The following is a 24,645-nucleotide window of genomic DNA, read 5'->3' as shown; positions in this document are numbered from 1 at the left end:
CTGCCATATTCCAGCACCGAGAGTATCGTTGTCTTGTACAGTCGAAGCAGGTCAGAAGGATGAGCACCCCACCGGTTGCCAGAGACACTGCGCAGAAAATTAGTTCGTTGCAGGCACTTTTGCTTCAGGTAGTTAATGTGCTTCCCCCATGTTCCCTTCTGATCGAAGATGGTACCCATGTACATGAAGTGGTCCGACTGCTCGATAGTCTTTCCCGAGAGAGAAAGATTGAGCTGTGCCGGTTCATGCTTCCCTGTAAAAACGACCAGTTCCGTCTTCGCCGGAGAGAATTCAATACCCTTTTCAACTGCCCAATGGGCCAAGTTGTTCAGGGTATCTTGCAAGGGTTCTAGCAGATCGACTTCCTTCTTGGCAGCGATTGAAACCACTGCGTCATCTGCGTACTGTATAAGGGTGCAGTCTCCGGTCAAACAATCATCGATGTCGCTGACGTAGAAGTTATACATGGATGGGCTAAGGCGTGAGCCTTGTGCCAAACCCATGTAACTTATCCGGGTGATTGCCAGATCACCTTGCACAAAGTGCATGTGTTTTTCTGACAACAGGTTGATGAGGAAGTTGCACATCGTCGGATTGAGACCGCTCCGCCGCAGCTTTACTCCCAACACATCGATGGAGACTGAATCGAATGCACCCTTGATGTCTAGAAAGACAGAAGCCATTTGCTGTTTCTTACCACGGGCTATGTCGATCCCTGTGGCCAGCAAGGCTAGACAGTCGCTTGTTCCCTTGCCTCTCCGGAAGCCATACTGCGTGTCAGACAGCAAGTGCTCTCGTTCCATCCATGGTTCGAGGCGGTCGAGGATCATCTTCTCCAGCAACTTGCGTAGACACGACAGCAAGCTGATTGGACGATACGAGTTGTGGTCGGACGCCGGCTTACCGGGCTTTTGAATGGCAACCACCCGGACCTGTCGCCATTCGTGTGGAATTACGTTCTGCTCCACGAACGTGTTGAACAGATTCAACAGACGCTGCTTGGCGACGTCCGGAAGATTCTTCAGCAAGCTGAACTTGATCTTGTCCGGACCAGGAGCAGTATTGTTGCCCGTCAATAGTGCTATGGAGAGCTCTACCATCGAGAAGGGAGGATTAGCATCGCTCCCATCAACAACGTCGAATGATGGTTGTGTCGGCACCGAGTCCGGGCACACCTTCTTGGCGAAATCCAATATCCACTTGTCCGATTTTTCCACACTCTCGTTCGGAACGGAACCTCTACGCATGGCCCTCGCAACGCGCCACAGAGTGCTCATGGACGTATCTGCTGGTAGTCCTTCAACGAACTCCCGCCAGTACATTCGCTTCTTCCGCTTCAGAGTATTACTGTACCTGCGATCAAGAGCTCTGTACTTTTGGAAGTTCGCTCGGATTCCACACTTGCAGAAGTCCACATAAGCTTCAGACCTGGCCGCCGAGAGATCCGTACACTCCTTGTCCCACCAGGGGAGTGGAGGGCGCGTTCGGATGTATGGTCCCGGGACGGGTTTCGTCTGAGCTTGTATAGCACTGTCATAGATCAAATTAGCCAGATACGCATATTCTTCAAGCGGTGCCAACCCAGCTCAACTCAATATATCCATGATTTTTTTATATAGCTTGATCATTTTGTACAACAAATAAATCACACAAATGAATTCATCTTGGATCTATTAGAAAAATTGAAAAAATCACTATTGAGTTTTGTTTTTTGTTTTTATGACATGAATGATTTATGACCTTTATGATTTTGAATTATTTAAGACAGGCCTGCCCAACCTTTTTGTCTCAATTTTCCCATTTTTGATTGTCAAGATTACAATTTTTCTTTTTTTCATGGTATATTTGATGGAATCGGTTGGGACCATCCATAAACCACGTGGACACTTTAGGGGGGGGGTATGGCGATTGTCAATTGTCCACGTAAGGGGGGGGGGGGGTAAAAGATTTCCAAAAAGTGTCCGCGTGGTTTATGGATGGTCCCGTTCTCAGATGACCAGTGAACATAACTTTTCCAAATGTTTGAAAAAATATTTATACAAGTTGGGTATTTAACTACTTTTTACGTCAAAAATCAATACGGCCCGCGGCCCGGACCAATTTTCACTAAAAACTTACATAATATAAATATTTATAATTATTTTTTTGTTGTAATTCCTACCGTTTATTGGATTAAAAATATTTCATTTCATATGATTAGTTTTATGAATATACATTCCTAAACCCTATACAACCCCCCTGCCTTTAGACGGGCTTCGATCTAAAAATTCACCGAAAATCAATTTCCAACCAATTTTTGATGTTCGAAAAGCATTGGAAAGAAGAACTCTTAAAATTTTGGAAAATTTCAGGGTTGGATGTTTGACTTGTTTCATGCGACTTCGCCAATGTTTTTGAAAATAATTTTTTTTTGGCTGTGTTTTTTACTAACATTTCCTATATTTCAAGTAAAAATAAATAAGCAGTACTTTTTTTAGTGTCTCAGATCATGCCTCTACGCATTTTTTACAATTCAAATGATAATTGTGCCATTCTTGAGCATAAAATATGAAAAGCAAGCAAAACATTGAAAAAGTGACTATGAAACATGAAAATGTAAGAAGGGCGAAATGTAAAGATAGGAAATGGTACAATTTGCCAAATACTACCAAAAACAATCATAAACTAAACAAAATAAATGCAAATTAAAGACTAAAAATAAAACAAGAGAAACATAAAACAAGAGAAGTCAAGTTTTTTCGTAGAACACGTAAAAAATAAAAAAATATGAAAAAATATGCAGTAGAGGGTTTACAACGAAGCTCTTATTTGGACTAGATATGATTATTTGATTTGAAATTATTATTTTTTAAATAAGCCGAGAGATCCTGATGTTAACTGTAAGATTTTTTGCAATATTATGTTTGGTTTCATATTTTTTATTTTTTCAAAAATAAAATAAAATAAATAAAAACGTGCCTAATTTGGTGACCACTGTTCTAAAAGGTAATACTGTTTCCTGATTTCAAATTCGAGGTCTATTTTTCGATATCTAAAAAACGCAATCCACTTTAACACTTTAACGTCCGAAGGTTATGTGTGGTGAGTCACCCAAAACCTCTTTTACTCAAATGGACCGACGTTTTACTTCCCCATCCAATAGAAGGCCAGGAGGATAAGGCGGGAATCGAACCCGCGCCCCATAGCAGGGATCGGCAGCCGAAGCCGCTGATTATGGGAATAAGACGTTTTTTGCAATAATTTGAAGAGTGCAAATGGCGCTGATTTGAAAACCAGGTACCCCTTTTAGCAAAGTTTTAAAGGAAATTGAAGCGAGGCAGAGGCAACTTTTTCCTATTTCGTGTGAGTTGGCAAATCTACTTTTATATATTTTTTAACAGTTGGGTCGTTGCACATATTTTTCAAAGTTATATCGCCTTCTATAGGCTTTTACAATCGTATTTTTTAATAAGACTTGATTTGTTTTGCAAATCTCAAAAACCATAATTATAATAAGCTATCAGTTGAAACTGTGTACCCGGAAAAGATCACATCAACTTTGACCAACATTGTTAACCACACCAACCTCAATCTCTTCAAACCGGTAAAAGTGAAGTATCTTTTCCGTCGTGCCACCAAACCCTGTATAAAGAGACCACCCGTCCATTTTCCCTCATTTCCTTGGTCTGGTAATAAAATTATGATTATTATACGTCCGTCTCACTCTCGCACACTGCTCCGCAACGCATCATAAAGTTCCACTTAGTTGCATCTCGTCGTCCTGGACGTAGCCAAGAAGTTGCGGAGAGCATTGCACACAATCTCCATTAACCCTCGTACGCCCCGTGAGGGAGAGGTTGGTCCTTGGTCAACCGTGGTTTGTCCGGGGGCCAGTAGACATGGCAATTTAATGGTGGTGAAAGTGCACACTAAAACTCCCAAGGGGAATCCCGGTGGGATCTGTGTATTACCCTCTCTAAATAGCTCTATAATCATCTCTGAGCTGCTTCGCAGCAATGAGGGGATTTATGATTGCTGACGTAATAATACTTTTCTCATCAAGAGATACTAGAAATTTTCCTTTTTTAGGGAAATTGCTTTGCTGAAGTCAAATCGGTTTCCGGTCTTCGACAAATATAAAAATAATTTTGCAAAAAAGAGAATTTGATTCACTCTAACCGTCCAGTGACAACAGCCCTGACAATGATAACGAGGAGCACGATCTCCCAGCTAGCTGGGGTGGAGTATTTTATGGATGCTCCCCCTTCTCTCTCGCATGCCAGCAGTACATGACGCCACCCTTCAGGGGCAGTAAATTTTTCCCCCGGGAGGAAAAAGAATGTCACATTAGCCCAGCTGACGAGATTATAATTGCACGCCATAAATTCACTCAGATGTGAAAGATTTAATGGGATTAATTAAATTGATCGGTCGCCGTTGACGTCGTCGTTTGGTCACACCACCTCCCTCTCTCTCTCTAGGGTGGTAGTTGGGGCACCCATTTCCCCGAAGGGTCGTTAACATTTTTGTCGCAGTGCTAATTCATGGGGCTCTCTTTGCTCTTGTGCTAACCTTCTCTCCATTTACAGGAAATCGACAAAATGATCTGAAAGATGAACGAAGAAGGGCGCAGATGTCGTCCGCCCGCCAAGTTCTGGAACGTTCCACGATGATGCTGCTGACGTCGTCCAAGGTAAGAGGTCCTGTGGGGTAGAGCAATTGATTTGTGAGCAGTGGTTCTCTACTTGAAATTGGTTGACACTGATGAAGTTAATGTAATCCTCAGTATAAGTAAGTAATACGCCCAAAAAACTGCCGAATTTTTAAAATTTTAATCGTCAGATTACCTTTGCCTACCTAAACCTTTGTGACTAAAACAGCCATTTTGCGTTGGTTCGAAGGTTGTAAACGATAAAATTATCGAGGGTTGATTACGATAACTATAGTTCTATCGTTACCGTAATAACTCATTATTAAAATCCTTCTAAACAGACTTAATTCATCCATATCATGTGAAATTTTCCGAGGAATTAATGCTTTAACTAAGATTTTTTTTATCTAAGAGGTTTGAAACCTAAATATGTACTCAAAATTGTTCACAAAATACCGTATTTTTCCGTAAGTACTTCATGGTTTGCTATATGGGTATCAAACGAAATAAAATTTTGTTTGCTTGTTAACATTAAAAGATTTTTTTTTGGAAAAAACCAAAATTTTCACAAAATACCATATTTTTTTATTTTAATTTAAAATTTTTAATGATTTACAATGTGGTACCAAACGAAGTGATATTTTGTTCGCTTTTTCACATTAAAAATGATTTTTTTGGAAAATTTCACAAAATACCGTATTTTTGTAAAATATTAAAGATTTCACAAAATACCGCATTTTTGTAAAATACTAAACGAAGCGATTTATTACAGTATTTTTCGAAAATGATTTTTTTTTATTTTCTTTTCGGGTATCAAACGACGCAAAATTTTATGGGAAGCATACACAATTCGAACAAATACCTTATTTTTTGAAAATACTCAAATTTTCATAATTTGCAATTTTTTTTTTAAATACTCAAATTTTTATAATTTGCAATATGGGCGAAGCGAATTTTTGTATGCTCATTTTTTATGGGAAGCATACACAATTCGAACAAATACCTTATTTTTTGAAAATACTCAAATTTTCATAATTTGCAATATTTTTTGAAAATACTCAAATTTTCATAATTTGCAATATGGACGAAGCGAATTTTTGTATGCTTTTTTACTTGATATGCCTTTTTTGAAAAATATATTTGTTTTTAACAAAATACCATATTTTTTCTTAAATACTCTGGGTAGTAAACAAAGCGATTTTTTTGCTTTATCACTTTATCAGAGTTTTTTTTTTGCAATATGCTAAAATTATCACAAAAACCGGCTCCGTGGCTTAATGGTTGCGGCTTCTGCCTCGAAAGCAGAAGGTTCAGGGATCAAATCCCGGTCGGTTCACTTGAAATTTGAAATCAAGAATTGAACTTTGAATATGAACAAAAAACCTTTAAGAATCAGGTGGGATTCGAACTCACACCTTTGGATTGGTGGTCTGGGACGCTAACCAGTCGGCCATCATGGAGTTAATGCTCTAGAACTGAATTGATCCGTAGTGGTGAAATAATGTCACAAGGTATAACATATCAAAACCATTATATAACTACTAACACCGTCTCAAAACAGCCCAGGGCCATCTCATATACTCATGAACTGGACGAGGGAGTCGTGGATTGCCTGGCCCGAGTCATCTGCATTACCGATCTAATGTCTGTACAATTTCACAAGAAATCGTTAGCCAGAGAAAGGTATTCGCTTCAAAGGTTCTTGAGATATATGGTGGTTACTAACCGAACCGTCTCAGTTGAAATATACTGTGGTCATGGCCAAGTCCTGCCAAGACGGGGGTTCAAATACATACATACATACATACATACATATGCTAAAATTATCACAAAATACCGTTTTTTTGATGATAATACTTTAAAAAAAAAAATTGCAATATGGGTATCAAACGACGCAAAATTTTATAAAAATCATACACAATTTAATGGCTGCATATAGCATGCAAAATTTCGCTACGTTTGATACCCATATTCCACATTTTGATTGTTTTTTGTATTTTGGAAAAAGTACGATATTTTGTAAAATTTTTAGCATTAAAAAAAAACTCAAAAAATAGCAAACAAAATTTTGCTTCGTTTTATACCCATATTGCAAATTATGAATTTTTTTGTATCTTTGCAAAACAATCGGCATTTTGTGATAATTTTAGTATTTTCAATTTTTCGGTCAATTTTGCGTATTTTTATATTGTTGTTTTTTATTGTTTGGCTCAAACTTTTGCCCTCCCTATGACATGCCCAATTTAATAAAAAATAATTGTTGGATATCCTTTAAAAAACAGATTTGTTTCATTTGTTAATTTTGAAATTTTGACCATTTTTTGCTGTGATTCAAGCATTTTAAAGATGAGAGGTTTTTTGTGAGACTTTGCTAACATAACTTTTTTTTTATCAATTGTATCTCTGCAACCAGAGATCCAAAAACAAATGTATTGGTAATTTTCTGAACTTCAAAATAATATTATCAGAAATTGATACTCATTAAAGCCATTTTCAAAATGGAATAATAAAAAAAAATTGCCGAAATTAAACTTGTAGTGACGTGTCTTAAAAACAGTGCACTTTGGAAATTTCTGTGAAAACTTTTGACTCTCTAATTTGATGTCAAATAATATTTTGGAATAAATTCATTTTTTTTCTCTTAAAAACTTAATTTAAAATTTTTCAGAACTTTGCGGCATTTTTTGTGAGTTGATAAAGTTTCATCCAAAGTAAAAAAAAAAAAACACAAAATTTTAAACAGAAAAGAATTAAAAATGTACTTGCCTGCGTTTAAAAGCACATTAGCATGATTGCACGCAGAAAATTACAGCATACAGCATAAATTTCTTATTGTTTCAAAAATCTATTAAAAATTTTTATTACTTCAGTTAGTACAAATATTATCCAACAATTACACTTTCTCCATAATTATTTTATTTTTCATTTACAAATTTGATGTTTTCAACAGCAAAAATGACAACCCCTGCTCAAAACCAAACCTAACCTCAAACGCACATGGTGCCTTCGTCTCAAATTGATCGATGGGCGTGTTTCGAAATTTATAGCCTGCGATTAGCGCCACACAGAACGATCTGGCCCGCTGTTAATTAGTGCGTTCTAACCTTCCCCTGTCCCCCCATTTCAAATTCAATTTTGCAGACGTGCATGCGGCACCCGGAGTGTGCCCACTCCAAGGAGAACCGCGACACCGTCTTCTGCCAGATGCGGCGCGCGATGGACCTCATCCACTACGTCGTCAAGGACGGCATCCTCGAGACGGCCTCCGAGCGGAACGCCCTGCGACAGGTGAGTTTCGACTTTTTTGGTTTTCAATTTGATTTCTAATGCCTTTAACATTTGCATGATAGGTCCCCGAGTGGGACTCGGAACGAGCGACGGCCTTCACCTGCCTGCGGCACTTTTCGCGCCTCATCGAGATGTCCCGGCCGGAGTACGTGGAGGCACGGCGCAGTAAACAGCAAGGTGGTGGCGGCGGAGGTAACGGTGGCCCCGGTGTGGGGCCCTCGAGCGGGGTAGGACCACCCGGTGGCGTGGGGAAGGACACGTGCATCTCACCGACCGGGCTCCGCGACAAGGAAACGGGCATCGAGTACGACCGAGCGCGGCGGGAGCTGACGAGGCGGAACAGCGAACGCGACCGGGACCGAAATTCCATTGGCCATTCCAGAGAGTATAGTACTAGGGAACGGGAGTTCCCCAAATATGACAATAAAGCTGATGTGAGTGTTTGGTGATGAATTTGGGGTGACAGCAGCAGTAACTCATTTCTCTTATAGTTAGGGATCTCAATATTCTCGTCGGACACCCGGGAGCAGCTGTTGGCGGCGCTGGACAAGGTGTGCGAGAAGACTCAGGACTTTACGGACTCGGCGTACACGAGCCACGACCACCGGGAGAACATCCTGCTGCTGTGCGACCGGGCCAAGCTGGAGCTGAACCAGCTGATGCGGATCGCGGTCAGCATGGAGCAGTATCCGAACGCGTCGTACGACGTGGAGGGCGCGATCGAGGCCGTACTGACGGCGGCCCACGACCTCACGACGCAGCTCACGATGTCGGCCCAGGAGCAGTCAGCGGAGCTGACCCACATCATCAAGTCCGGCATCGACATTGCCAACTCGCTCAGGAACATTGCCTTAAACCAGGAGATCGATCGATTGCAGGAGTGTGCCGACCGGTTTCACGAGCACATCGATCATGTGCTGGAGGTAAGTTCTTCCCCCCGACTAACCCTGCAGATCTTCAAACGATCCCACTTGTCATTGCCCAGGTTTGCAAGCTGCTGCGGCAGATCGCGCTGACGGAGACGCTCCAGGTGCAGGCCAAGTTCACCGAGATCAACGTGCGGATCTACGGGCCGCAGGTCATCACGGCGGCCCGCGCCCTCACGTCCCACCCGCAGAGCAAGATCGCCAAGGAGAACCTGGAGGTGTTTGTCGACATGTGGCAGTGGCTGTCGACGGACGTCACCACCATCACCAAGGAGGTCATCGACCTGGCCCAGGCGACGACGAAGGCCGACAAAACCACCGAGTATCTAAGTCTTCCGAGACCGGGGGTAAAATTCATGACCATTTCAACCTTTATTTCTCTAATTCTCTAACTCGATTGAAATTCTTTTCCTCTTCTAAAGAAACATGGAACCACATCGAAACCCCTGAAGCCAACGCGCCTCGACTCGGAGGAGCAGGAAAAGATTGCCAAAACCGGACTCGAGATGAAGATGGTCACGAACGAGATGGACGCCGAGACGGACAAGTGGAACGGGGCGTCCGAGGAGAACAACGACATCGTCAAGAGGTGAGCGATGAAATATGCGTATTCAAACTCAATTCAGAGTTTATTATACCGAAACTCTTAATTTTAAGAGCAAGTTTTTCGCCAATGTGGAACGGGTCGTATCGAGGTGCTCCGATCTGAATGAAACTTTCAGCTTTTGTTTGATATATAAGAGAAGAAAATCGTGACGTCAGAAATGAACTCAAATCACTCAAAGTTCATTTTGTGAGTGACTTTAACATTTTGGCCTAGTTTGACAGCTACCTCGTTCCCAGGTTTTCTGTGGGAGAGAAAAGGAGGCGAATACTTTATGAAAATCATGTCTGTCAAAATTCCTAGCCTCAAAATTTTGTCGCGAGTTGCTTTTCTCCTCTATACATTAGATGAACTCATGCCATTAAAACACTGTTACCAATACAGAAAGGCTTAGATTCAATATGGCTAAGGTATTGGGATCGGTTTCTGATGGGTAAACTTTTTTTGTTTAAATGAACCTTTCAGAACAACGCTCTTGGTCATCTCGTAAACAGTACCTTTCTCAAACAAGTCTGCGACTCTAAATTTTATGAGCGATTTTTTCGCCAATGTGGAACGGGTCGTATCGAGGTTCTCCGATTTGGATGAAACTTTCAGCATTTGTTCGCCTATACATGAGATGAACTCATGCCAAATATGACCCCTCTAAGACAAAGGGAAGTGGGGGTCAAACGGGCATTGAAGTTTGAGGACCAAAAAACATAAAAAAAATCTTAAAATTGCTCGCATTTCCTTAAAACTTGATCATTTCCTACTCTCTTAGATGCATTCGAAAGGTCTTTTGAAGCCCTTCAAAATGTGCTATAAACATCCTTGTTCATTAAAACACTGTTACCAATACAGAAAGGCTTAGATTCAATATGGCGAATCTATGACATTTCCCCGAAACCCATATTACCGAAGGGACATTTCCCCGAATGCCACTTTCCCGAAAAGACACTTCCCCTAATAGTCATTTCCCCGAATTCCATTTACCCGAATTTCCCATTTCCCCTAATCGTCCACATCCCCGAAAGTCATTTTCCCGAATAGGTCACAATCCCGAATGCCACTTACCCGATTAGTCATATCCCTGAATAGTCATTTCCCTGAATGTCATTTCCCTGAATGCCATTTCCCCGAACGCGGTCAAGCGGAAATGCCCGGTGCCCAGGAGCGCGCGCATTTTATAAGAAAAAAAATGATGGCAATTTTTGTCACATCAAACCACATATAATATTTCTTGAAAGGTTCGTATTGGCCTTCACGGAACAAAATCCGGCCGGCGGATCCGAAAAAATAATGTGATGAAATCGGAAACATTGATTGTTTGCGAAATCATCGAAAATGTTTTCGATATTGAGAAAAATGCTTCCGCATTTGAAACAAAATGCTTCCGATATCGAAAACATCATGTTGCCGGCGCTCTTCTCTGTCTTGCCCGCCGCAGCCAGTGCGTTACGCAAGCTGTCAGAATCAGCTGCTTGCGCAAATCCCGCAAATTTTGAAGTAAACAAACAAAACAAGTCATCGCTTGATCCCAGCCGGCCCGGAACGGCTGTGAAGAGGACTATCAACTGGACCATGAATTACCGTCACCACCGGCCAAGGCCACCGTCGATTCCCCGCAGGGCTACTTTTAGTGTAAAAGTGCGGGATGATTTGCAGCGGATTCTTGCACAACCACAAATATTCACATCAAAGAACCGACAATCGTAAGTATCGAAGAACCCAAAGTGCTCAAAACAAAAACAAATGTGCCAAAAAAATTAAAGTTATCCTTTTCCAGCTCAATCAAATTCCATTATCAGAATCGCCGAACGCGCAGTCGATATCGTTGACCGAGGTCAAGGAACGGAACAAGTAGAATTGGAGTGTCCGGGAGGATTTGGTCCATTTTAAGGTAGCGTTTTCCAAAATGATTCGTTTGCGGTGGTGGTCAGGGTAGTGAATTTCGTGGCTGTGGCTTTGGGACCGGATCTGCGCAAGAGTAGCCTGCTGGTCATGTGACGATGACATCGACGATTCCAGGGACACCAACAGGAGCATCGGTATTGACGGCCAGAGTCAAATTCCATCATCAGAATCGCCGAACGCGCTGTCGGTTGCGTTGACCGAGGTCAAGGAACGGAACAAGTAGAATTGGAGTGTCCGGGAGGATTTGGTCCAGTTTAAGGTAGCGTTAACCAACAGGAGCATCGGTATTGGCGGCCAGAGGAACTAGTTCTTTCGTCTAATGTTTGGTTTCAAATCCCCCGGATAAAACATATGGGTAATTCTCTACCAACTCACACGAAATCGGGAAAAGTTGCCCCGACCCCTCTTCGATTTGCGTGAAACTTTGTCCTAAGGGGTAACTTTTGTCCCTGATCACGAATTCGAGGTCCGTTTTTTGATATCTCGTGACGGAGGGGCGGTACGACCCCTTCCATTTTTGAACATGCGAAAAAAGAGGTGTTTTTCAATAATTTGCAACCTGAAACGGTGATGAGATAGAAATTTGGTGTCAAAGGGACTTTTATGTAAAATTAGACGCCCGATTTGATGGCGTACTCAGAATTCCGAAAAACGTATTTTCATCGAAAAACATTAAAAAGTTTTAAAAATTCTCCCATTTTCCGTTACTCGACTGTAAAAATTTTGGAACATGTCATTTTATGGGAAATTTAATGTACTTTTCGAATCTACATTGTCCCAGAAGGGTCATTTTTCATTTAGAACAAATTTTTATTTTAAAATTTCGTGTTTTTCTAACTTTGCAGGGTTGTTTTTTAGAGTGTAACAATGTTGTACAAAGTTGTAGAGCAGACAATTACAAAAATTTTGATATATAGACATAAGGGGTTTGCTTATAAACATCACAAGTTATCGCGATTTTACGAAAAAAAGTTTTGAAAAAGTTACTTTTTGCGTTTCTCTTTGTTTCGTCGTCCGTGTCTGTCGCGGGTGACCATGAACGGCCATGATCGATGACGACCAACTTTTTTAAAACTTTTTTTCGTAAAATCGTGATAACTTGTGATGTTTATAAGCAAACCCCTTATGTATATATATCAAAAATTTTGTAATTGTCTGCTCTACAACTTTGTAGAACATTGTTACACTCTAAAAAATAACCCTGCAAAGTTAGAAAAAACACGAAATTTTAAAATGAAAAATTTTGTTCTAAATGAAAAAATGACCCTTCTGGGACAATGTAGATTCGAAAAGTACATTAAATTTCTTATAAAATGACATGTTCCAAAATTTTTTACAGTCGAGTAACGGAAAATGGGAGAATTTTTAAAACTTTTTTAGTGTTTTTTTCGATGAAAAATACGTTTTTCGGAATTCTGAGTACGCCATCAAATCGGGCGTCTAATTTTACATAAAAGTTCCTTTGACACCAAATTTCTATCTCATCACCGTTTCAGGCTGCAAATTATTGAAAAACACCTCTTTTTTCGCATGTTCAAAAATGGAAGGGGTCGTACCGCCCCTCCGTCACGAGATATCAAAAAACGGACCTCAGATTCGTGATCAGGGACAAAAGTTACCCCTTAGGACAAAGTTTCACGCAAATCGAAGAGGGGTCGGGGCAACTGCTGTGTGAGTTGGCGGAGAATTACCCATATAACAGCATGGCAATGTTAATAATCTTTGAATAGCTTTTTTAACCAACTTATGAAATTGGGTACTACCGTCATCAGGGGTGACATTGGGTCTGGGGGTGAGACTGGGTCATACAAAATTCTGCATTTTTGTATGACCCAATCTCACCCCCAGATCCAATGTCGTCCCTGATGACGGTACTTGACTTTACCAAACTTTGTCTATAAGTTGATAAAAAGTCAATGAAATATTCTGATAAAATATAACCCTTCTTTCTGATGAAAAATCACAAAAGCACCTTAGCACCTATTTTCACGAGTTAATCAAATTTTCCCATAGTTACAAGCCCAGTAGCATTAGTAGTATTTATTTTAAAACACCAGAAAAGCAATAATAAAAAATAACAGTGTGTCCTGCTCGTTCCCAATACAAACATTTCGTCTTTGGCCTTTGTCTCGCTTAAAATGTTAAAAACTCAAAAATAAAGTTTGAAGTTTGAAAATTTGCAAAATTTGGGGTTATGTGATGAAGAGTTAATTGAAGTTTGGCCATATCTATTTGATGAACCAAGATTAAAATGGAAAAACATAAAATTACAAAATTTACTTGGACAAAACTGAAGGCCTTCGCAAATAAAATGAATGTCTTTTAGGTTTTACTTTTTATCAATGTCAATAGAGGGAGCGTAAAATTATTTTAAAATAATCCCAAAGCAAATTAAAAGTTAAACATATCATAATAAAAAAAATAAACTAGTATGAGGTTTTAGTAAAAAATCTAAAATTTTATAATTCTAAAATTTTAAAATTCTATAATTTTAAAACTCTAAAATTTTAAAATTCTTAAATTTTAAAATTCTTAAATTTTAGAGAATTGCAAAACTTTCAAAATTCAAAAATTCCAAAATACCAAAATTCCAAAACTCCAAAATTACAAAATTCCAAAATTAAAAAAATCCACAATTCCACAATTCCAAAATTCCAAAATTCCAAACTTCCAAAATTCCAAAATTCCAAAATTCCAAAATTCCAAAATTCCAAAATTCCTAAATTCCAAAATTCCTAAATTCCTAAATTCCTAAATTCCTCAATTCCTAAATTCCTAAATTCCTAAATTCTAAAATTCTAAAATTCTAAAATTCTAAAATTCTAAAATTCTAAAATTCTAAAATTCTAAAATTCTAAAATTCTAAAATTCTAAAATTCTAAAATTCTAAAATTCTAAAATTCTAAAATTCTAAAATTCTAAAATTCTAAAATTCTAAAATTCTAAAATTCTAAAATTCTAAAATTCTAAAATTCTAAAATTCTAAAATTCTAAAATTCTAAAATTCTAAAATTCTAAAATTCTAAAATTCTAAAATTCTAAAATTCTAAAATTCTAAAATCCTAAAATTCTAAAATTCTAAAATTCTAAAATTCTAAAATTCTAAAATTCTAAAATTCTAAAATTCTAAAATTCTAAAATTCTAAAAGTCTAAAAGTCTAAAAGTCTAAAAGTCTAAAAGTCTAAAAGTCTAAAAGTCTAAAAGTCTAAAAGTCTAAAAGTCTAAAAGTCTAAAAGTCTAAAAGTCTAAAAGTCTAAAAGTCTAAAAGTCTAAAAGTCTAAAAGTCTAAAAGTCTAAAAGTCTAAAAGTCTAAAAGTCTAAAAGTCTAAAAGTCTAAAAGTCTAAAAGTCTAAAAGTCTAAAAGTCTAAAAGTCTAAAAGTCTAAAAGTCTAAAAATCTAAAAGTCTAAAAGTCTAAAAGTCTAAAAGTCTAAAAGTCTAAAAGTCTAAAATTCTAAAAGTCTAAAAGTCTAAAAGTCTAAAAGTCTAAAAGTCTAAAAGTCTAAAAGTCTAAAAGTCTAAAAGTCTAAAGGTCTTAAAGTCTTAAAGACTTAAATTCTTGAATTTTTAAAGTCTTAAAGTCTTAATGTCTTAAAGTCTAAAAGTCTAAAAGTCGTTAAGTCGCAAAATCGTAAAGTAGTTTTAATATCGTTAAGCCGTAAAATCTTACAGTCTAAAATTCTATTGATATTTTTTTTATTATTTTTTTTTGTTTTAGAGTTCGTAAATTCTTTAATTTTGAATTTATAAAACTCCAGAATTCACAATTCAAAAATCAAATCAAATTATTCGCTCTACAGCATTGCCTTGGAGCGTTCTCGATTACGAGATTCCTACTCGAAACTAGGTGCCCGTGGCCCCGGGATTCGAACTGACGAATGTGAGTCCAACTACCTACCAGCGACTCCACCGGGACAGGACCCAGGGAGACGACTCCTACACCTGGACTGAGCTAACGACCTAACCTTTTTTTAGGTTAGTCCGGGGCCAACATTTACTTTCTGTCCGACGGAAGGCGTGATCAGACAAATCTCGTTTCGAAAAAATGCCACCGGGACCATCTGGGATCGAACCCAGGCCGACTGGGTGAGAAGCAGCCACGCTTATCCCTACATCATTATTGAACCTTTAAATTTATTTTAATTTTCTTTTATAATATTTTAAAATTATTTTATTTTTGTGTTATATTTTCCAGTATACGCATCGCGATTACAGAGTGTGTTCGGCAATCGCTTTGACAGAAGTGGTCCGACTGCTGTCGGAGATTGTGTCCCGCCAGCCGGGCGTCCGGATCGGGGGGCCTCGTTCCAGGCGGACGATCTTCTAACGAGGAGCCGATCTTCGAAGTGAAAATAAGGATTTGGAACCGCAATCGTGGCTTAGGCGCTTTCGTGTCAACTCCCTGCGCGGTGCCATCGAACTGAGTCTAAATCCGGCACCGGATCGACGGACCGAGCACGTTGCACGCTTCTCCTCCTCCAACTGCAACCTCCGGAACTCACGTCACGGGGAGCACCATGCCAACGGAATCGACGGCGCCCAGCAGTATCCAGCTGCAGCACGGACATCAAGGCAGATTTGTCCTGCCAGATAAGACAATTCGACTTATTCGAAGTAGTATGCCGTAGTTAACAATCACCGCAATTTCCTAATTTATTATCGAAATATGAATAAATAAATAAAAAGTAAAACTTCTTCTTCTTCTTATTTCCATCCAAATTTCGAATAGCAACGGTCAATTCAAAAACGTAAACATTGAAATGGCTGCGTGCTGCGTGCTTTTGGCGGGTAGGCGTTACTGCGTTACGTTTGCGATATCGAAAATCACCGTTTGCGATATTGGAAGCAATGCTTCCTGCTGACGGGTGCAAACCGAGATTTGCGATTTTTAGAGCGAATCGGAAGCAAAGTTTGCGATTCCGCAAACCGGATTTTGTTCCGTGTTGAATGATCAACTTTCTTTTTGGATTCACTCAGAACAGACGTAGCATTTTAGGGGGGAAAGAGTGTTGAAAGGATTGGTACTATTCATTCATATACAATGAATATTGTTACAGACTTTTTGTTATATATTCTCAAACCAAATACTTTTTACTTATAGACATGCAGCGCCGTACCTAGGGGTTGGCGCAGTTGGCAACCGCCAAGGGCGCCAGCCCTTGGGGGGCACCGAAAACGATGTATAAATTTGTCATGATATTATAAAATCCTAGAAAGGTATTCAGAACAAAAGGGGCGCCAAATTTTAAAGTAGGACTACAAAATAACTCGATAATCTTGGTCGGAATATTACAAATATTACTTATAACAATTGGGGCGCCAAAATCAACTATTTCAATAATTGTACCAGAATTAAATTTAAAATTAAATTCTCTCAATTCATTTATCAAAGGGGGCGCTCAAGTGGCAAAAATTTCAGGGTTTTATAACAATTCTTTGAAATAGCTAGAGATTTTATATTTCAACTACAGTATATAAAATTCAATTTAAATTTCACCATTTTTTCCAGCATCAGGAACCATCAAGCTTTTTTGTGTTTTGAAGTATTTTTTTATATAATCAGCTATTTAATTGAAATTTACACATTTCTATTGAAAATCTGAAATAAAAAGAATAAGATATTTCAAGTTTAAAGAAAATGTCATTTGAGATATTTTTATCGTTTTAAATGCAAACTTGTGCGTTGAGATTGGCCTACGTTTTCGAAATACTGAAGTGTTTAAATTGAATATTTCTAACACAAAAAATGCTTTGACTTTTGTTAAATTTCTAGCAAAATATTTTTTTTTCAACATAAAAATGTTGGTTTTTAAGAGCACATAAATTGCTCTAAATATATTATATTCTGCTGCTTGTATTCAATTGCTTGTAGCAAGAGTGAAAAAGTAAAATTTGGGTGTCTTCGACAAAGTTGCATAGATTGGCATGCCCACCAACTTTTCAGTCGTTAAAGTAAAATATTATACAATTTCTTTTATAATTTTGATTTGCAGAAACACCATTATCGCGGACCCATTAGAATTTAAACCAAAGCAAAATTCCAACTCCAAAAACAGCAATATTTTTTGGGAAAACACAAAGTTCCACTTAATTTTGCTTCTAGGGTCAATAATTTGAAGAATGTTAGTAACATTTTCCTTGATTTTTTTTGTTTTGTTATGTTTTAATGGAATGGATAAAGTTGCTTATCTTTCACATACATTTTTTTTTATTTCATGGATTCCATGTGTTGGGCTTTTCAGTGTAATTTCGCCTAAATTTTCACATTTACACAAACGGATCTAAAAGCTTTGTGTGTAGAGGGTGACTATTCTCGAGATTTTCAATTTCCCGGGAATCGAGAGTTGAATTTGGAAATTTCCCGGGAATTCCCGGGACCTGGTAGTGTTTATAACTATGCCAATAGTGCCAGTAATGTATAAAGAAAAGTTATAATTGTGTTTCTTTTCAATGAATTCAGTTACGATTTATTCATGCTTATTTAATGAAACTTTAATTAGTAGCCTCATTATTTTTGGGAACTATGATCTACCTCTTGATTTTTTTCTGAATCTGCAATACAACTTGTTGTATGAACTTGTTATTAGATTTTTGTGAAATAACAAAATAGCTAATATATAATTTCCCAGTATCGGGATTTTTACAATATAATAAATAGCGACTCAAAACAACAATTTTAATATTTTTTTTTTCTTTTTTAACACTGTAAATATGCATTGAAGAAATAGTGATCCGGAAACCCGAATGTTCACATTCGGCGGACTTTACAAAGATTTCCAGAGTTTTTTTTTCTAAGATATAATTTAATATTGAGGTTTAAGCAAAACACAAAATTACTCCATGACATCAAAAAAGGAAATTACCTTGATACAGCGAAATTAAAATAATAAGAATAAAAAAAAATGGATTATAAGAATTGCTATGCTTGAGGATATGAAAATTATACTCTTAGAAATAATAAACAAAAATATAAAAAAAATTAGACTTTCTTCTTGTGGCTAACTGCTAAGTATGCTTTAAGGTTAATGTTGGGGTCCACTTTATTTTAAGTTTTCCCAATTATAGTTATTGGAATTTTTAATAAGTTAAAATTTACACTTTCTGAATTAGAAGATAAGAGAAGCATTGGTTTATTCGAACTTGAACATCTTACATTGAACACCCAATGTTCTGAACAATTTCGAATTTTCAATTTTTTTTTATTTGTTTATATAATTTTGCTTCGACCAAATTTCCCGGGAATCGAGAGGTCCAAAAATGATCGATTTCCCGGGAATTCCCGCTCGTCACCCTCTATTTGAGTGTAATGGTTTTTATACAAAATTTTAAGAAACTTTAGATGTCGAAAAATAAACACAAAAAATTTCAATGTGTTAAAAAGGTAAAAACTAATTGCCTTTGTTTGAAGCTATGAATTTTCAAAAAACAAATTTTAGGAATTTTATATCAATCAAAAAACACAGTCACAGAGAAGAGAAATATTGTTTTCAAAAATAAATTGAAAAAAATAGTTTCAAAAGGAATCCATCCAAAAACAAGTTTGAAAAGGAGTCCATTTTCTAATCAGTTAAACTATTTTTTCAGGAATGCAGGAAAATGCTGATACAATGAAATTTAAGCTAGGTCAGATTTAATTCTGTTTAAAGCGATAAAACAACACTCTACTATTTTCAGTCAACATTAATCCTAAAGCACCTTTTCGTTACAACCTATTTGTATTGGAAAGATATAAATCGATTGAAATGGTTTAAAAATAATAAAACATTAATTTGAATATTCTTCAAAGAATTAAATTGTGGTTGGATTTTTTAGTTGTTATATTTATTCAATCAATTACCATTATATTATTAAAACTGTTTGAAGCAATCGCTGAAAATTTAAGTAAACATATCAAAATGATGAAAGATTTGGAGGGGCGCCAAATTGATGCTTCGCCAAGGGCGCCGTGGACCCTAGGTACGGCTCTGTAGACATGATAATAATAATGCAATAGAAGTTTTGTTATTTTTTATGATTCAGAAAACATACCGTGCTATTTTCGTAGTACAGAACCTCGTTCACACTGATTATTTTATTCACATTGCTTGTTTTGGATTTGGCGAAAAGTATAATCAACAAAAACTTTAAATAAAATTTGTACCAGCCTGAACCTATTTGTTCGATTTTTGGGTTCTTGAACACACAACAACTCGATTATCCGAAGGCCTCGGAAAAATTTCACTTAAGATAATCGAACTTCGGATAATCGAAACTTCGGATAATCGAGGCTTCGGATAATCGAGTCTGGACTGTAATTGGGTCCTAAAATTAAGCTGATATTAGTGTTCACAATGATAAAGCTTATTTTTAAAGTACAATGACCCTTTTAACGACCGCAAAGGATTTAACATGGATTTTTAATTCAATTTTTAAAAATTCACTTCCCGGCCCTTCTTGGCAGAAAAGCTCCTACTTGACAGATCGTTCCAAGGGGACCATAGTTGATCCATCGAAAAAATGTTGTCTTGTTAATAACTTTTTTTTGCATAAATAAAAAAAAACGTCATCAGAAATGGTATTTAATCGTGTTTCTTACCGTTGTTCAAAAAAAATTGACAAAGGGCTTTACTACCCAATTTACAACATTTAATCAACAGAATACCCGAAAAAGCTGTTTGTTCGGTAAAATTGAAAGAGAAAATAACTGTTAGTCATGGAAAAAGGCTTTAGCGAAAATAAAGATTAGGGAATATGAAAATTTGGGAAAATTTAAATTTAAATAAACGGCAATTAGCGTAAGTGTAACATCGGGGAAATGGCATTCGGGGAAATGGCCGATTAGGGGAAATGGCATTCGGGGATGTGGCCAATTAGGGGAAATGATTTTCGAGGAAATGGCATTCGGGGAAATGTCATTCGGGAAAATGAGCTAGACCCCAATATGGCATAGGTATTGGGCTCGGTTTCCGATGGGTGAACTTTTTTTAAAAATGAACCTTTCGGAACAACGCTCTTGGTCATCTCGTAAACAGTACCTTTTTCAAACAAGTCTGTGCTCTTTTTCCTCTCAGATAGCTCTGCCTTGATGTGGTAGTTTTACATTGAAATAATAATAAAATCCTTAAAAAACCAAACTATTGGCATAAAAGTGATGTAAAGTCATGTCAAAAATACAGTATTTTATAATTTTTCCATGTTCTCATTAATCCATTTGATTTGATTTTCAAAGCTAAATTTTAAGAACAAACTATTTTCATCGCAGTACATTATGCCTCCAAGTAGAACAAACTGTTGAACTCCATTTCTTCGGGAATGGAATCCAACAAGAGATCTTCCATTGTAAGAAGAAATGTTTCCCAGACAAACAACATTTGCACTGTCCGTTGAAACAACGAGATGCCCAATCTGGTAATAAAATTCACATTCTGTTTTACACTCAGCTGGACTCAGGCTTGAAATCGTTATTTTTTCCTAGATTGGTGATGTTTTAAAAGTGTAGATCATCAATTGGTCGGAGGTAGCAGTTTCCAGGTCATCCACCGTTGGCAGACAAATCGGTTGTACTTGATCTGAAAGGTACAAATTGGTATTTACTTGATCAATTGGCATGACTCAACCGTCAAACCATTAAAAACTATGTCTTGTTCCACGCGAAGCAGACCAATTCTTTTTTGGGAAGCTGGATAAATTTGGTAAGAAACGACGTCTCGATAGTATATTCGGGAGAACTCTTCTATTAAAAAGTAGGGTGAATCTTTTAGTGCAACTCGGAACCTAAAATTGACTTTTTATTAGAAGCAATAGGCATAGTATTTGTATGGCGTCAGCATACATATATTTACGTGCGTTGAACTTGCACCCAGTGGCTAGGACATAACGTTGGTTGATGACTACACCTATACAAAACCACAACCAAAGAAATTCATTGTATGTGTAATATGTATATTCGTAGATCGTCAATGCCATGGTTGAAGTTGGATGTTGCAATCCACATTGCTTGTGTAAATTTCTCAACATTGCGTCTGGAAGTTGAAGTTTATATCATTTTATATCTTGCCATTGTGTCGATTATACCTTTGGTAATTTTCTCGATCCACCATAGATAACTGTAAATATTTGTGTATACAGCGTATCCATCTTCCTTGCAACTATAGTCGAATGTTCCACGGGCAGCCGTGAAGGACACGATCCCTGCCAGCTGTATGGTCCCATTTCGCGGTAAGACAAACCCTCCACCACTGTCACCGTTGCAGACAGCTCGTCCATCCGTATGACCCGCACAAAATTGTCTCTCGTCTATCAGATGAACAAACTCATTGTGTCTGCGCAGACAGGTCACAGGGTTCATGACCGGCATTTTAAGCACTCTAAGTGTTCTGGAGATTGTTTTGTTTTCCGTTGATCCAAATCCAACTACCGTTCCGGTTTCATTGACGGCCACATCTTGATTCACCAAACACGCTGGTAGAATGTACTCCGTGAACTGGACCGTTGTATTCAACTCAATCAGCGCAATGTCATTCCGAAAGTTGTCCAACTGCTTCCCCGCTAATGTGTGGATCGCTGACACCGAGTACTTTTGCGAGTGCAAAGTGTCATCGTCCAGCTCCTGTAAGCCCAGCATCACTAAAAGCTCTCCAAGCGGAACTTGACGTCCAACTCCGTTATCCAAAGTGCAGTGGCGTGCCGTGACGACCAAAAGTTGATTGATCAAGGTTCCTCCACAGTTGTACTCCCAACCCGATCCAGACCAGTGGAACAACGCCGAATGCCACGGATGTTCCTTGGCATCAGCAGTTTTACCACCGACAATCAAACCGATTATCTCTTTCCTTGGAACTCCGCACGGAGGCGCCTTATCTGGTTGACACTGTAGCGACTTTGCTAAAACACCCAGCGCTGAGAGGAAGATGATTGCTCTAATCATTGCAACGAGCAGTACGTTACTGAATGGCGCGGCACAGACTAGAAGCTACACAAATCGCCTTTGGTATGCTCTCTTATCACAATCACAGAGAAATAAGAACCACATGTTTTTAAACTGGTTCTAATACACCAAAAGACGATGTTCATGGCAAAATGTACCACTATCAGTGGCTTTCGCAGAATCGTTGGCTGCTTCAGGAATTCCCGAAAACAAAAACAAAAACCTTACCTGATCCACCTTTAGGTGGTTGGTGCCTTCCTCGCATATTTTTATCAAAATATCTGAGATCCGACATCAAAAGAGTGCATTAAAACACTAAAGCACTTATATATTTTGATAGGGTTGTAAAATCTTCAATCTTTTGGGCTCGTGGAGAGAGGATTACCTATCCAACGATTGGTCGCATGATAGATCCGAACAACATTTTCATCAAAATATTTGAGATCCGGCCTCAAAAAGGTGTATAAATAACAATTAAGTGCTTATAACTTTTGATGGGGTTGTAAGATCTTCAATCTTTTGAACGCGTTGGAAAGGTCAAACAACTTACGAAGTTTAGCTGAAATCTTTTTTTTAGCATAACCTTTGAAGTACTTTTCTAAACTTCATAATATTAACTAGGGTTTTGTGGGAGCCCAAGACGGATCGAATGAGACCAAAACGGTCCAAATCGGTTCGGCCAGTCTGGAGATAATCGTGTGCATATTTTTCGGTGCACGGACTCACATTCAGACACACGCACAGACATTTGTTCAGAATTTAATTCTGAATCGATAGGTATACGTGAAGGTGGGTCTACGAGGTCGAATTAAGAAGTTCATTTTTCGGGTGATTTTATATCCTTTCCTCATTAAGGTTATTTATGCACACAAAGTCATTCAAATTTAAGATTGAAAAACTTGTAGTATTCTTTTGGTGCTGGAACGTTTCTTGTACCGAACTAGCACAAACTTAACAAAAACTATCATTTTAATAAAAAAAACAACAGCTTTACAATGTTTGTGAATTTTAATAATTTAATTTTTCTGCCCAAAATTATTTTAAATTGTTTCTGACCTTGTTCTTGCATGGTCTTGTTGCTCGATTGGAACCCCGATTTGACAGTTCGATTGGAACTTTGAGAGTAAAATTTCGCCTCTCCATATAGGCTCTCTACGCTAAAGAATCTATTTTAAGCTTCATCAAAATGTTGAAAACTGGGATCCCAGATAGGATGTTTTCGAGGATTTGGAGTAGGAGTCGTCAAATTCTAAGAAACCGAGATCGACGTTAGAGTCACTAAATCATCAGCAGATGGAGTCGGAGTCGAAGTTGGCTAGTTTTGAACAACTTTGAATGGGAGTTGTTGATGGGTCGAGTCCATATGGAAAGTTGTTGGAAGCCGGAGTCGGAGCGGCTGTAATTTCAGTACACAGAAAAAAATCAATTCTTGAAACCGTGAAGTCAGTTCACGATTATGAGAACCACGAAGGAATATATTCACGTTTATGGTGCAAATGCACCATACTCATGAATAAATTCCTTCGTGGATCTCACATTCGTGAACTTAATTCACGATTACGGGAATTGCTTTTTTCTGAGTACCCGGAGTCGTAGCCGGAGTCAGAGTTGATTTTTTATAGGTTTCAGAATATGTTGGGCTTGCTTGTCCAACTTGATTTATGTGAGTAAAAATTTCCAGAACTTGAACCATCATTTCAAAAAAGAATTCACTTTTTACCTTCATTTGGATGCTTTTCTTTTGGCCTTTCAAATGATGTATCGACCGTCTACATTTTAGTAGCTGAAGAAAAACTTCTATGATTTTTTTTTTATAAGATTGAAATAAAATTAGATTCTCGCCAACATTGCATTTTTATTTTATTTATTTTTTTCCGAGCTAATAAGGCCGATGCAAATATTTAAAAAAGTTTTTGTCCCTCGGCCCTGGCCGAGGTCAAGGGGGAGGCAAAAAAATAAAAAAATATAAAAATTTAAATAACAAGCCATAATCTTCACATTTAAATGAAAAAGTGTTTTAAAATGCATTTTACACTAGTTCAGCTGTTTTGCAATCATTAGTTTTCAAAAAAATCTAAGATCTGACAAAAACAAAAATTGTATCGAAAAAAAAGATTTTGCATCGAAAATTTTCAAAAAATCTTAAGATTTTTAAATAAACCCAAACATGCTAAAAATGATTTTAAACGCAGGAGAATGTATTTTAATTTGATTTCAGCTAGTTGCCCTTGAATTTTCATTGAAATTTTGAAGTTTATTGTACAAATATTTTTTTTGCCCCCTGATTTTTCGGGCCAATTTTGAAGGGTGGGGGGGGGGAGGGGGTGACAAAAACTTTTAAAAATATTTGTACCAGCCTAAGGCCAATGAAACTCCCTCTGAATTTTGAGCACGC

At 37.8% G+C, this 24,645-nt stretch overlaps 1 protein-coding gene and 1 long non-coding RNA gene across 5 annotated transcripts in view; one reads left to right on the top strand and one right to left on the bottom strand.

The window, feature by feature from the left end:
• LOC6039660 (alpha-catulin) overlaps nucleotides 1–24,645 on the top strand; it is a 289,120-nt gene that overhangs the window by 230,815 nt on the left and 33,660 nt on the right. For all 4 annotated transcript variants that reach the window (XM_038254983.1, XM_038254981.1, XM_038254982.1 and 1 more), the window contains exons 6-11: nucleotides 4,569–4,672; nucleotides 7,772–7,918; nucleotides 7,981–8,352; nucleotides 8,410–8,841; nucleotides 8,904–9,191; nucleotides 9,267–9,433. In XM_038254983.1, coding sequence (XP_038110911.1) covers nucleotides 4,569–4,672; nucleotides 7,772–7,918; nucleotides 7,981–8,352; nucleotides 8,410–8,841; nucleotides 8,904–9,191; nucleotides 9,267–9,433 — 1,510 coding nt within the window. The remainder of the gene's footprint in view (nucleotides 1–4,568; nucleotides 4,673–7,771; nucleotides 7,919–7,980; nucleotides 8,353–8,409; nucleotides 8,842–8,903; nucleotides 9,192–9,266; nucleotides 9,434–24,645) is intronic.
• LOC119767152 lies at nucleotides 20,534–21,199 on the bottom strand. Its single transcript, XR_005277361.1, has 3 exons — nucleotides 21,156–21,199; nucleotides 20,949–21,097; nucleotides 20,534–20,892 (listed from the first exon to the last, which is right to left on the bottom strand). It is a non-coding gene; the product is annotated as an uncharacterized LOC119767152 (long non-coding RNA).

The sequence above is a fragment of the Culex quinquefasciatus genome, chromosome 2 (assembly GCF_015732765.1).
Source record: "Culex quinquefasciatus strain JHB chromosome 2, VPISU_Cqui_1.0_pri_paternal, whole genome shotgun sequence".
Lineage (NCBI taxonomy): Eukaryota > Metazoa > Arthropoda > Insecta > Diptera > Culicidae > Culex > Culex quinquefasciatus.
Note: the sequence above shows the minus strand (reverse complement) of the source record. Positions and strands in the feature narration are given on the sequence as shown.